We start from the raw sequence: 13137 nt of genomic DNA, 5'->3' as shown, positions 1-13137 counted from the left end.
CTGCATGCATGGCTGCCTTGTTCTTGAGCATGAGTTCAGCTGCTCAGGTGCAGGTCTAGTGTACATTATGCGGTAAGCTTCGCAAAACTGTAAAAGAAAAACGGTTCATTGTCTAATTTTATGCATCCCTGCCCGGTTTGCGGGCGCGTATCCATCTCAACTTCATACAATGGTGGGTGGTATGGGTAAGTTTAGCCTTCCTACCAGGCAGGGAGTGTGGGTCTGGCCAAGGCCGAGCAGTGACCTGTCAATGGTCAATTTTGTGCTTGACATGCACGCGGATTTCAAGAAGAATGCTGTTGGTGCAATCTCTAGGGGCACGGCGAAAGATCCTTGATAAGGGGGTTAAACTTTGGCTTGATATTGACCGTAGTAGGTCGCATTTTGCAACAGAGGCAGCCACTAATGCATGGAGCTTGGATGCCTCGTTCACTACCCTGACATCGAGTCTGCTGACCGCAGTCTTCTTGTCAGCGGCACAGGTTTACCATTGAGGCGCGCTTGAGTCTGGCCTGCGCCTTTCCTCGGCGACCTCCATTCTGCCTGCCACTCAGTTGGACATCCCGGCGTGAAGTCATTCAACAACCATAACAACAATTCCGCCGCGGCCCCTTCTTCCATTGATTGCTCCGAATTTCCCACGTGTAATCTCATTAATCAACCTCGTCATCGGAAAAATCATAATGCCTCCCGACCAGCTTTTGCGTTCTCAGCATACACGCACCAAGACTCAGGGGAAGACAGCACCCAATGTCTTCGATGGAGATGTCTTCAGGCAAACAGTGAATGAGAATATTTCAGACACGAAGATCAAGCAGTTACAGGAGGCTTGGGGTACCGACATTGGTGCAGGTAAGTCCATATACGCGCCTCTTGACTCGGCATGTTTGTGTCATTGGCTGAGCGTATTCACACGAAAACGTAGCCGTTGACCATTATCGGGAGCCTGACAAGGAAGTTTTTCATGGCAATCAGTCAGAGGCGGAGGTGAACAAGGCAGACTTTGCGCCGCCAGGAGACCAAGTCGGTCCTGAGGGCAGTTCAGACCCGTCCGGTCGAGACGCGATCTGCGAGCGAAATCAATAGTAGGACATGTTGCAAACTTTCGAAAATGGCAAAGCAGTCGCTAACGCTTGAGATAGTTGGAATAAGTAAGTGAATTGTTTCGGCTGTCCGAAGGCTGTAGATGGTGGGTGCACGCTAATCGGGCATCCGACACAGAGAAAAGCTTCGGTGGGATCTGAAGAGGCCCTCAAAGACACCCAAACATGAAGCCAAAGGCATTCCATGTGTCCTCCTCGTGCGACGCCAGTACAGCGAGAAGATGGTTTACGTCAGTACTGTCATCGACGTGAAGGGCCTCGCCCTTCGAAAGGCAATTCTAGCCATATTCCGAGGCGCCGAGGGACTGGAAATGACCGAAACCAACGTAGAGGTACGTTTGGAAGCCTCGAAAGACGCTCATTCAATCTCTAAGGTGTTTCACAGCTCTCAGACATTCACTTCCTCTTCTGGGCCCGTTCAGAGCTTGAACTGTTGGCTACTCACTATGCGGCTTCAGGCGACGCCGCTGACAAACCGGCCTTGTTCGAGATAAGGAGTGCTTTGGCTTTCATAACTCAGGAATGGGCGCATACGGACTCTTTGTTGAGCTCACTTCTCCCACATTCCATCAGTTTTGACCTCCTCTGGGTTGTTTTCCCACCAGAATGCTTGGTCATTGGAAAGGATGAGCTGGGTTTCGACAATATTTGGCGAGCGCGCACTCATTCTGTCGTTAGACAGCAAGATGGAAGCAATAATTTTGTAATTGTTGCTGAACAGCTCGAATGGGATGGTTCAGTATTGGGCTACGCGAGGACCCGTCTGACCGTTCCCGGGTTCAACGGTCTTATTCCAATGGAGGACCTTCCTTACATCCCGCTCAAATTCCACTCTGGTCAAAGGGCTTTGATGGAGCGAATCCTAGTACGTGGCGAGAAGAAGCTCAAGTTTTGCAAGAAAGGCTTCAAGATCCAACAGTACAGCGGCCGCGGACTTCGCAAGGTGGAAAAAGATGTGATATCATTCGTTGTAAGCGTCAATGTCCATCCATTTTGGCGATCGCTATGCAATCTTCCACGACTGATTTCGTGCCAAGCCTTACGGTCGTATCATGGTGGACCCTGCAATGATGACAGCAGTTCCATCTCATGGAAGCATCGTTCCGCGCCTGAAGCCTTGGAAGAATCGAGATACTGTCGACACGCGACCTTCTGAACTTGCACGAGGCATCGAAGACGGACAGAATGATCGCGAGGTGAAATTTCTAGAATTGTATCACCCTTTGCGTATTTTGTGGTTGACGCATAGTCCAGAAAGTCCTGACAGGCTTGCTGAGCCTGATTGACGACTGGAACCCTTCAGGGAATCAACCTAGTCACGACGAAACCAACATGGACAGGGAAAAGATTGGAGGCAATCAAAATTCCTTAGACCAGATGCTGACTACGGAGCAAAAGCTTATCTTGTCTGCATTGGTGTACGGATACGCCCTTGGATCCGGCATATGGGGTCCGTTATTCTTCTTCGTCAACCATCCGATCATTCCTGCGCTAACATGGGTTAGGGGGCTTCTCTGTTGAAGGAGTCTCAGACGTGAAATGGAATGAGTAAGATCAAGAAGCCAATTTCTTTTGCCATTGAATTTCTGTTCTCAAATCACTAGAGGTCAAGAGATGGCGATCTAACTGCCGTGCACAGTGGTCTCCTTAATTCCTTGGTCATGGAAGAGTCGCTGAGAGCCACCATGTACAAGCTTGTCAAGACCTACAGCCTAGGCCTTTCTGATTTTGACGATTTCGTCGAGGGAAAAGGAAAAGGGCTCATTGGTTTGCTTTATGGTCCGCCAGGATCAGGGAAGACCTTGACAGCAGAGGCAATCGCCGAAACTGGCCACATGCCCCTCTACATGGTATCCAGCGGGGCACTGGGCCACGAGCCCGAAGGCGTCTTTGTCAACTTGATGTCCAAACTCCGTTTGGCGACTCATTGGAAAGCAGTATTGTTGCTAGATGAAGCAGACGTGTTCCTGGCCAAACGGTCTTTGACGGGACTTACCCAGAACGCCATAGTGTCGGTGTTTCTCAGAGCGCTCGAGTATTACGAGGGCATCTTACTCCTGACGACAAACCAGATCGATAAGATTGATGAAGCATTCCTAAGTGAGTACACAGGATTCTAAGATGACTGCAGCTGAGAGTCATGGTTATTTCCCATCATTGCGTCTCGCTGACCATGATGTGATATTTCACACAAATAGGTCGAACTCATTTCTGTCACCAATATTCATCTCTCGATTTCGGGGCCCGAAGACAAATTTGGATGAACTTCCTGGAAAAAGCATCCAAGTCCGAGAAGATCAAAATCAATATTGGGGAAGATGGACTACAGCAGCTGGCGGATCTGGCAATGAATGGGCGTCAAGTATGTCTTTCAAACAAACCATCGCTTTCCCCATCACCGTGCCCTCTAGAACATAGTCGTCACATTATTCCATCAGAGACACCATATTTCAAGATCAGCAAATAACTTACCTCTGCAGATCAAGAACGCTATCAGCATTGCAATCAGGCTTGCATACCCTGACGCAGATTTTGGAGAGGAACAAAGCAGCCTTCGTTCCGACTGGCAGGTCAGCGCGCGCACTCTTACGGCGGATGGGATCATCGACGTTATTAGAACACTGCAAAGGTTTCAGCTTTCGCGTGAAGAAGTTCCGGGATCTCAAGCCGTGGAGCCTCGAGAGGCGAGGTCGCTCGCAGGCCCGAGGAGGATTACCACTGTTGAGACAGGCTACCGAGAGGTACCTGAGGTACGGATCACGGCTACCAGCGACGAACGAAGTCGACCTGCACGGCCCGCAAAGCCGAAAGATCTGTCACCTGGATCTAGAACGACTCATTAACATGAAAACGTCACCAAGGACGGCAACGAACTCGATGACATCTCCTGAGTTGGTCCACGTAGAGTATATCATATACCGCTGCAGTTGCTACTATTACTCTGAATTATAGATGATGTGATCATGGATGCACTGATATAAACACCACTTCTACACGTGTCCCTTGACAACTTTGCCCGCAACAATTTCTTTGTCTGCTATTACAGAATTGTTATACGCAGTCACGTCGCGGAAGTAAAGCTCTGTTCCCGGTGTCTCGTAGGTACCATCACTAGTCAGCCCTCTGAGATGGAAGATCTGATGGGTACGTCCGGCTCCTGAAGTAACCGTGTTATCCCCATAGCGGGAGTAGTTCGCCGTGCCGTTTCTGTCCGTGTCGATGACGCTGCCGGCCCACTTTGACCCTCCGCCCTCGAAATATTCAAGACCGGTCGGGTAGACAGTGTTTCCCTGGACATGGAGCTTGAGTCCTTGGTCTAACTGCGCCCAGAGAGTAAGATTCCCCGCAGGAAGGTACGACGTGGTAGTGTTGCAATAGAGCGGGTACGAAAAGGTCGTCTTGTAGTCCCAACCGGGAACCTTTGACGTTTCCTCGCCGATTGTCGAAAACGTGTTGATTCCTCCGTAGCCGTTGGCATATATACCTCCCACGTTGGAGTACGAGAGGCTCTGTGTCCATGTTGCCGTGCCGTTGCCCTTCTGCGTACTGATTAGCGATGTGATTGTGAAGTCACGTTGCACCGCCAAAGAGAAGTCCAGCGTCGAGTTGAATCCCGTTGCATTTTGCTTGAGCGTCTGCGAGAATGCAATGTCAGGCTCCCGGTTCGTCTTCTTGGTGATGACTCCCGTCGTGATGCTGCCCTCGTCGTCGAGCCACAGAAAGACCTTGCCTACGAGGTACCAGCTACTGCCCGTGGTGTTTGTCAGGCTGGCGCTCGACTTGCCGTCATCCACGAGCCCGACTACCTTGATGCTGAACGTGTGGTTCTTTCCGTCACAGAGCAGGGGCAGCCACGGGCTGATGTCAATCTCGTGGTCGCGCAAGTCGAATGCGTTGATGCCGACAATCGGGCGGTGCAGCTGCGGCACCACACCGCCTGTGAAGATGTCCGGGAAGGGCCAGTGCACGCCGGCCAAGTGCCCGTCGATGAGGACTTGGACTTCTCGGAAGGGCGAGTATCCCGGATAGCTACCGACGTCCGGATCGAAAGCATCCACAGCTGACTGCGGGACGTTGCTCCACCAAAATTCCTCGTTCCCTTGTCCTTTCACAGACGTGGAGAACACGGCCCGGTTCACATTGCGGGGGAATAGGACAGAGGCGGATGCATTCTCTTCCGGGTAGGTCCAGAAGCTGGCGGTGGCCGGGCTCTTGTTTGCGGAGACTGGCAGGATGAGGTCCGCAGGCGCTTGCCCGCCGCTTTGAACAGGACTCTTGAAATAGGTGGCCGTAAGTGTGGAGTTTAGGAGACCCGTGTAGACGTCGGTGACGACGTTGTCGAGTTGGAAGATGAGAGTCTGTGGCTCCCTCCAAAGGGATAGATACGGCGTGCTATCCTTTAACCAGGTCCAGGTGATGCCGTACGACGTGGGTTCGGCGGTGGAGGTCGAGAAGATGTTGACGTCGCCCAGGTACACGGAGCCCCAGCGATCGTACTGCCTTCCCCTGACCTCGACGGTGAAGTTGAGCACGACGTGATCAAAGTCAAAGTCAGGAGGCGAATAGCTTGCAACAAAGGGGATGCCGTAACTGTATGCGAATTGGTGATCCATCAACGTGACCGTAACCGCTTGCCCCGTGGGTTCCAGTACGGGTTGCGCCACTTGAAAGGTATCCAGCAGTGGTGTTGTCGTTGCTGCCGGCGGCGAGGTCGTGCTAGCCGTGACGTCTGCCTCGTATGCAATACGGTCCATGTGAGCCAAGACATGTCCGATTCTGGGGCTCCGCACGTCCAGCTCTTGGTATCGCGCCGTGCGCTGGACATGGAACTGGTCTCCGCGGGCCAAGGTTGCAAGGGATCCGATGAGAAGGAGTCCCTTGAGGAGACCACGCCCGCCGCACTTCCAGCTGGTCATTGCGTCCATTGCTTGGCCGAGAAGACTTCCTGAAGATCCAAAAAATCACCTGTGATGCCTTGCTCAGCAACCAGACTGAGAAAAGAGTTGGGGATAATGATGTTCAGGAGATGGGACTGGCGTGGTTTATGAGAGCGCAATCACAGTGCGGGAGTCCGGCAAGCGATGGGATGCACGTTCGGCGGGGCAAAGGCGCCCAAAGCGGCAGGTGACAGTAGATGTGATAGGATCGCCATAGCGTCATGACAGGGGTTGACCATGGAAGATAAGATCAACCCCTGAGCCAAGGCGATTGTCAGAGTTCAACAGCCTCAAAGTTATTTGGCTGTATGTGCTACTGCTTAAATGTAAATGCCGTAGTCGGTGGACTCATCCAAACAAGTGAAAAATAATAGGAAAGACGGCACTGGGATGGTTCCGACTGATTCAGAGTGAGACGCAGCTTTGGATGGTTCTTGTGTCAAGCAGCCATCGCGAAATGAACTCAATTTGATAAGCTATTTCACAGGTGCTTTCTTCGTCGCTACGAGGCGTATTCGAGATGAACAAAGTGATATATGAAGACGCCTTCGAAGGGCGCGCCACGGCAGTTGCCAGTAACTGATCCTTGTGGTCCCCAAACGTCAGGTCATAACTACTGCAAATGGCGTTCAACTGACGCAATTGCATCTTCGAGAGACAATTTATGAAGCCAATCCACTCAAGAGGTAACAGCAGTCAGTGGCGCAATCAACTGCGATGTAAGGTGCTCTCATCCTGGAAGATTCCTTGTCATCAAATCAAATGATTGCAATCTACAGTCTACTTTCACACTAACCAGCAGCCCGAGGGTCGGGCTGCCCCTTGCTTCTTCTCACTAGGTGCATTCTTACGAATCATAAGAATCAATGAAATGGATACCTTCAACTTGATGAGTGAGCACCTGTTCTATATTCGTTTACCGATGGGGACTACAGGAGGCAAATTGGACAGTTTGGCATACACGCATACTCAGTTTCCCATAAGTACCCAAATTCTCAGATTATGGATACGCCCGACAAGTTGCAAAACACCGGTAGAAAGCGTCCAAGGTTAGTAGTGGTTTCTACGCCGTCCCACTAGACACAAAAAGCAAAAGATTGCGACGAGGGGGAATCGAACCCCCGGCTCCCCGACGCTGCTTGATGGCAACGGAGAATTTTACCACTAAACCATCGACGCTATTGATCCATGATGTGTTGGATGCTTGATGCTAGGGGCAAGCACAATATGGATCTTGTGGGATTGTGGATCGTTTGGCAAAAATTGCGGTTCCATTGCGAACAAGGGTCACGATACCCTCAGTTTCGCGCCAGGGAGCGGAAGTACATGAGGAGTGGGGTAGGTAGTATATAGGCGCAAATGGGTCCGAAAACCTTGAAAAAACCACATGTCGCCGATCCTATCTGTCTCCAGAAGCACATCGTATCTGTATGCTGTCTTGCCTCTGCAGCGTACGAGAGCCTTCAACAGTTTTATGTGGTTGTCTCGTGTCGCGCTTCCGATTTCTCAATATGAAATCACTCAACTCTCACGGCGTCTATTCATACTTATAGATCATCTATAGGTCCGTTGAACGACTCCCAAAAGTGCTTCGGTCAAGAAATACACGTAGAAAAGTGTGCCAAGACTTTGGCAAGTTCTCCGCTGGAAGCACGAATAACACAGAAAATCCTCTATCGGCATTTCGGTGATTTTCTTGCTGACAATCTTAGTCTAGTCGTAATGTTGGGGTCTAAACTCTCACCTCCCAATGGAAGCGAGCTGCATATGCTGCAAGCGATGCGCCCAAATTTCAAGATTTGAGATGACCATGGATCAGTCGGACGGGATACTGGAAGATCAGCAAATTGACCACATTACAAGATGTTCAGTCCCTCGCGGATGCGAAAGGAAGTCGAATCCAATGCCATCACGTTTGCGATAGGTGCAGCAGGATTTTGTCAGCAAGTCCGAGATCAGTGCGTACTTAGTAAAGCCCTGGCTCAAAGACAGCCGGTGTTGGGATCTTACCTGCATGATTAGCGCCCATGGCCGCCGCCCTTCTTTGACAACCTTCCCCACTGTGATCAGTGCGCTTCCGCATCCTTCAGCCCCCCTGCTTTCGCTCAACATCCGCCAACATCACTTCATCAAGTTGTGGAATCAGAATCGTAGAAACTCCAAATTTGCGCGCATCTCTACTGTGACGAGCGTTGCAACGCGTATAAGCCATGGCAAGACGACCATCGACAGCAGACAGCGGCCTGATGAACGAGCGTTCCGAGGCGGTGGACTTTGACCTCGACCTTGGTCTTTTCCTCTCCGACGAAGCGTTCTCCGATGTATTTCCCAGAGATCCACCATCTCACTACGGTGCAGGGGATGGACGTCAGTCCGAAGAAGGACACATGTCTGCGTCATCAAGTGTTTCTGGGGGCGTCCCATTGTCTGATGTTGTCGATGAAACCATCTACTCCAAGCCATTGCGAGAAAGCAGTCCGAATGCCACAACCGACAGGACGAAAGTCGGCAGTCGCTTTACATCTGCAAACATAAGAACCCTGAAAATATGGTTCGAGAATCACGAGCGACATCCGTATCCAACTCCAGAACAGGTCGAAAGGTTACTGAAGCAGACGGGATTGAGCAAGCGGCAACTAACCAACTGGTTCGCCAACACGCGTCGGCGCAGAAAAGTCCGCCCAAGCGGAAGCTCCACACCCATCGGGACCGAATCTGGTTCGAATCCCATGGACATACCCGTTCGACGGCCGACGCCAATGGCATTTGAGCAGATGAACCCAATGCAACGATGGGAGCACTCCCCTCCGCAAAGCGAGCCGGCGCTCGTTGCCGATATTTCTCGGGCAGTCGCTGCATCATCTCGACTTTCAGGCCTTCCGGCTCGCTCTCGATCTTCGGCAGGATCTTGGGAAAACGCGTCCACTATCAGCAGTGTTGGCACCTCTCAGTCGAGTGGAGGATCGCGATCCAACCTTTCGGCATACTCTCGTAGCTCGAGCAAACCCCCTAGCCCTTTGGAGACACTCAGAAGAGACTCGACCCGCCGTCGAAGACGAGCGATGGTCAGAGTACACAGTGGAAATAGGCTTAGCCTTCGACAGACCAATACTTACCAATGTACATTTTGCGCCGAAACTTTCAAGACGAGATACGACTGGCAAAGGCACGAAAAGTCTCTTCACCTCTCCCTCGAGGAGTGGATTTGTTCGCCACACGGCTCGACCACGACTCACCCCGAGAAAGGCGTCATTTGTGTGTATTGCGAGGAGGTCAACCCAAGCCAGCAGCACCTCGATGCCCATCATCAGGCGGCCTGCTCTGAGCGATCGGTCGAAGAGCGTACATACTACCGCAAAGACCATCTTCGGCAACACCTGAAACTCGTCCACAAGACAAGTCAGATGTCTCGCACTGCAGAGAGTTGGAAGGTTACCACGGATAACGTTCGATCGAGATGCGGCTTTTGCGGCATCAGCCTGGAGTCATGGGCGACGCGCGGGGACCATATTGGGGACCACTATCGAGATGACGGCAACACCATGTCGGACTGGAAGGGGAACTGGGGGTTTGAAACCCATATACTCGCAAAGGTTGATAACGCGGTCCCCCCTTGTGAGTGAATCCTGACCGATTCGAGGAGTCTGGCGGCCGTGCTAACCGCTATATAAGGTGTGATCCAGTTTGAACAGAGTGCGCCTGTTCCCTTTTGCGCAAGTGTCTCGCCAGCCGGTTCCGCGCCAAGCGCATACGAACTCCTCAAGCTCGAAGTGGAGTATTTCGTGCGCAACTACTTTGAAGCACACGAAAGTCTACCTTCGGACGATCAGCTTATCTACGAGGCTTGTACGATTATATACGCCTCCGAGTTCCTCCAACACAATGGCACCGCGACGGCGGCGTCCTGGCTTCGAGATCTGCTAATGAGCTCTACCGAGTTATCTGAAAAGGCGCGTCTGCGTCCGATGAATCAGTGCTATCAACTTGCCAAACTAAGCGCGAGCCAGCTTCTAATTATCGGCAAGACAGACATATTTGAGGACTGCGAACTGGAGGCTCAGCTTTGCCGACATCTTGGAGACCATCTGGTTCTAGGTCTCTCGCCTTCGGACGATGACCTTCAACAGGAGGCGTGCGTCATCTTGAATAGGGTAGAGTCAGCATCCACCAATCCTTCACGAAGATTTACGGGGTTTCTAGTCCGTCTCATGTGGAAGTCGACATCATGGCTGGCTCCCCTGCGTCAGAGGGCGGAATATTTTGCGTCGGGCTCATACCAAGAACTGATACCGTATCCAGATCCCACCACAAATATGACCAGCGGTCAACTCAATGACTTCTTCACAGGGCTCGCTGAGTTAAATCAGTTGACGGGGGCGGCAGAAAAGCTCATACCAACGACAGCAACAGCAATAACCCGCAAAATGCAATCGGCCATTCCAGCTGGAACAGTTGACACGCAAGCATCTTCCAGCTACTGCAACTCCGAAGGGCATCAAGATTGTATCTCGCCTGGCTTCAGTTTTGATGCGATGCCAATGAAGTCCGGGGACTTTTACACGCGATTACAAACTGCCAAGACAATGTTTGAAGGATCTGGTCACTCCTTGAGGGAATCCGGGGGCTCCAAGGGCACAGGCATGCCGTTCTTCCTCAACGACCCCAACAGATATGCTCGTTTGGCAGGGGAACTGTCGCGGTTCGTTGCGAGCACCATTTCACCTCGGAACCCAAACATGCATATCCCTTCCGATGATGAGCTCAGATATCACGCAAGATGGGTCATTTTCGAAGAGTACGTACTATCCTACACGGATGCCCAGCCCAAGATCCCATGATGGAAACGCCGCAAGCTGACAGTATTTCACAAGTGACGATCCTTGGAATCAAACGGCAGCCGACATTCCCGAATGGCTAGCCGACTTCAAAAAGGGAGTTGGTCTCGAGTAAAAGCCTCGAAACATAAAATCAAAAACAAGCTCCGCCCTGGTTGAAAGCTCAGCATCTCGGCTTTCGGGCTCCCTATGGAGTCAATGCCAAATCGTCTATTCTACATGGTGCCCCTCAAACACAATTTCGTTCTGGATCCTACCGAGGCCATCAATCTCGACCGCGACAACATCGCCGTGTTTCAAAAAGCTGCCGCGCGCATACCCAACGCCCCCCGGCGTGCCCATCATCACCACCGTCCCCTTCCTCAGCGTCGTCCCCCGCGAAAGGTGAACGATGACCTGCGCTACCGACCAAATCATATCAGACGTCTCCGTCTCCTGCACGACCCTGCCGTTGACCCTCGTGCGGAACCGCAGCGCGCACGGGTCCGGAACGACGCGCGGCGACCAAATGGCCGGCCCGATCGGAGCGAAGCCGTCAAACGACTTACAGTAGGAGTACTGGCCACCAGAGGCGCCGGGGAGCTGGAAATTGCGGGCGGTCACGTCGTTTCCGGCGGCGTACCCGAGGACGTGGTCCATGGCGTTGGAGAGAGTCGCGTTCTTCACGTCGCGGCCGATGATGACGCAGAGCTCCCCCTCGTAGTCTAGCTGGTCTTGCGCGTCCTTGTGGACGAGGATTGGATCGTAGGGACCTGCGAGTGCGTCTGGCGGCTTGGTGAAGATGATGGGGTAGGCGGATACGGGGAGCTACAGGGGGCCGTTGGTTAGAGGAATCTCGCGTGGAGGATGCAGGAGGGCGACTCTTTGCTCACGTTTGCCTCTATGGCGTATTGCGCAAAATTGAGCCCCAGACATATTATCGTTGGGGTTCTTTCCAGCGGGCAAAGGAGCTGCATCGTATGAATAAGTAGTCAGACAAATGAGCTTTGCTTTTTTTGCACTGGGCTTCGTGATGGGATGTCGGGAAACCAGCCAAGGGGAATCCCTCCCGTTGTGCGATGCGAGCTCTCAGTCACTCACTTTCACCGCCGTATCTCTGATGTTTGTCCTCTCCAATCCGTTCTCCAAATTCCCATACAGTCGCTCGACAACGTGGCCATAGTCGCTACTTCGCACGAGATTTCCGTAAAAGATGCTTCCGTTATGTTCATATCTCACAAGAGCTTGAAAATCCATCGTCGCCGCTATGTCCACACCGTCTCCAAACGACGCGAGAAACATCAAAGCTTCACACGCACCTTTGGAGCGGCTGGCACCACAACAAAACAACACTTATAAACAAATGGCTAGCAGAACTAAGATTTTCAAAACTTTTTTCCTTTACCGCCTGTCTGAACGCGGCGGTGATTTCTTTGCTCTTTTTTTCCCTTGCCGCCGAGGATGCCGTCGGGAGACTCGGAGGCCGAGCGAGGCCTTGTAAAGACCGCCGCATGACCCCCTTTTTAATCAACTTTGCCAGATCCTGTTGCGTTGCCTCATCTGCTACCACTGCGCACAGCAGTGTACGGAAGAGCCGCGCAAAGACATGAATGTTGAGACGGAACGCTAAAACGCCCGCCGTTGGGTTACAGAGATGAAGAGAGAGACAAATAAAAAAAAGACCGGCTGCACCGCCCGCCGTTTCGGCGATTCGGGGAATTGATTTGTGGTAAGAAAGGAATGATTGTCCACCGAGGCAGGCGGATATTGCGGACTTGAACAAGTTCAGATGACTTTTGCCACTGTCCCGATGGAGATGACGGACACGGAGAACTGCAAGTCTATGAGTCACCGAGGGTACGGTGGTATAAAAGTATGGTATGCGTCCGAGTTTTCGTTATCATGAGTTGAAGTCATCTGCTATTTTGCTGAGTTAAAAAGATGGCACCTCGGCAGGTATTTATGGGCAACGGTGCCATCGCTTCTTATTCACAGGTGCACGAGGGGGGATATTCCGCTGAGGACATTCCGCCCCCGAAAAAAAAAAAAAAAAAGGATCGGCTTTTCCGAGTAGACCGAGCTCCAAGGTTTCGAAGTTTAGATGTGCCGGACGTAAGGGAAGAACTAAACCTGATTGTGATTATATGCAGAAGCGGGAGTACAGTACAGTCGGCCGCTGGGTCCATCCAATTCGGCTGCAAGTACAAGCCGACCCAATCGAAGACGATGACCTCTATCTAACCTTATAGTAAAGAGGAGTAGTACTAGTAGTGTATAAGCAGT

The 13137-nt window shown here is 51.8% G+C and overlaps 4 protein-coding genes across 4 annotated transcripts; 2 read left to right on the top strand and 2 right to left on the bottom strand.

Annotated features, from left to right (window-relative positions):
* Positions 1 to 683: 683 nt before the first annotated feature.
* On the top strand, positions 684 to 3994 carry CORC01_07186 (uncharacterized protein; the record flags this gene model as incomplete). Its single annotated transcript, XM_022618824.1, has 9 exons — positions 684 to 852; positions 926 to 1023; positions 1124 to 1151; positions 1224 to 1435; positions 1489 to 2073; positions 2708 to 3203; positions 3302 to 3469; positions 3633 to 3853; positions 3965 to 3994. 9 exons carry the CDS (start codon positions 684 to 686, stop codon positions 3992 to 3994), a joined length of 2007 nt encoding a protein of 668 aa, XP_022474724.1.
* A 99-nt stretch (positions 3995 to 4093) lies between these two features.
* Positions 4094 to 6028, bottom strand: CORC01_07185 (uncharacterized protein; the record flags this gene model as incomplete). Its single annotated transcript, XM_022618823.1, has 1 exon — positions 4094 to 6028. The coding sequence occupies one exon, from the start codon at positions 6026 to 6028 to the stop codon at positions 4094 to 4096; it is 1935 nt and encodes a 644-aa protein (XP_022474723.1).
* A 2222-nt stretch (positions 6029 to 8250) lies between these two features.
* Positions 8251 to 10990, top strand: CORC01_07184 (uncharacterized protein; the record flags this gene model as incomplete). Its single annotated transcript, XM_022618822.1, has 3 exons — positions 8251 to 9655; positions 9713 to 10835; positions 10912 to 10990. The coding sequence occupies 3 exons, from the start codon at positions 8251 to 8253 to the stop codon at positions 10988 to 10990; spliced, it is 2607 nt and encodes an 868-aa protein (XP_022474722.1).
* A 95-nt stretch (positions 10991 to 11085) lies between these two features.
* Positions 11086 to 12156, bottom strand: CORC01_07183 (uncharacterized protein; the record flags this gene model as incomplete). Its single annotated transcript, XM_022618821.1, has 2 exons — positions 11086 to 11682; positions 11956 to 12156. 2 exons carry the CDS (start codon positions 12154 to 12156, stop codon positions 11086 to 11088), a joined length of 798 nt encoding a protein of 265 aa, XP_022474721.1.
* Positions 12157 to 13137: the final 981 nt, after the last annotated feature.

This window comes from Colletotrichum orchidophilum (genome assembly GCF_001831195.1).
Source record: "Colletotrichum orchidophilum strain IMI 309357 chromosome Unknown Scaffold_56.1, whole genome shotgun sequence".
NCBI lineage: Eukaryota > Fungi > Ascomycota > Sordariomycetes > Glomerellales > Glomerellaceae > Colletotrichum > Colletotrichum orchidophilum.
The sequence above is the reverse complement of the archived record's forward strand: the minus strand, read 5'-3'. Positions and strand labels throughout refer to the sequence as shown.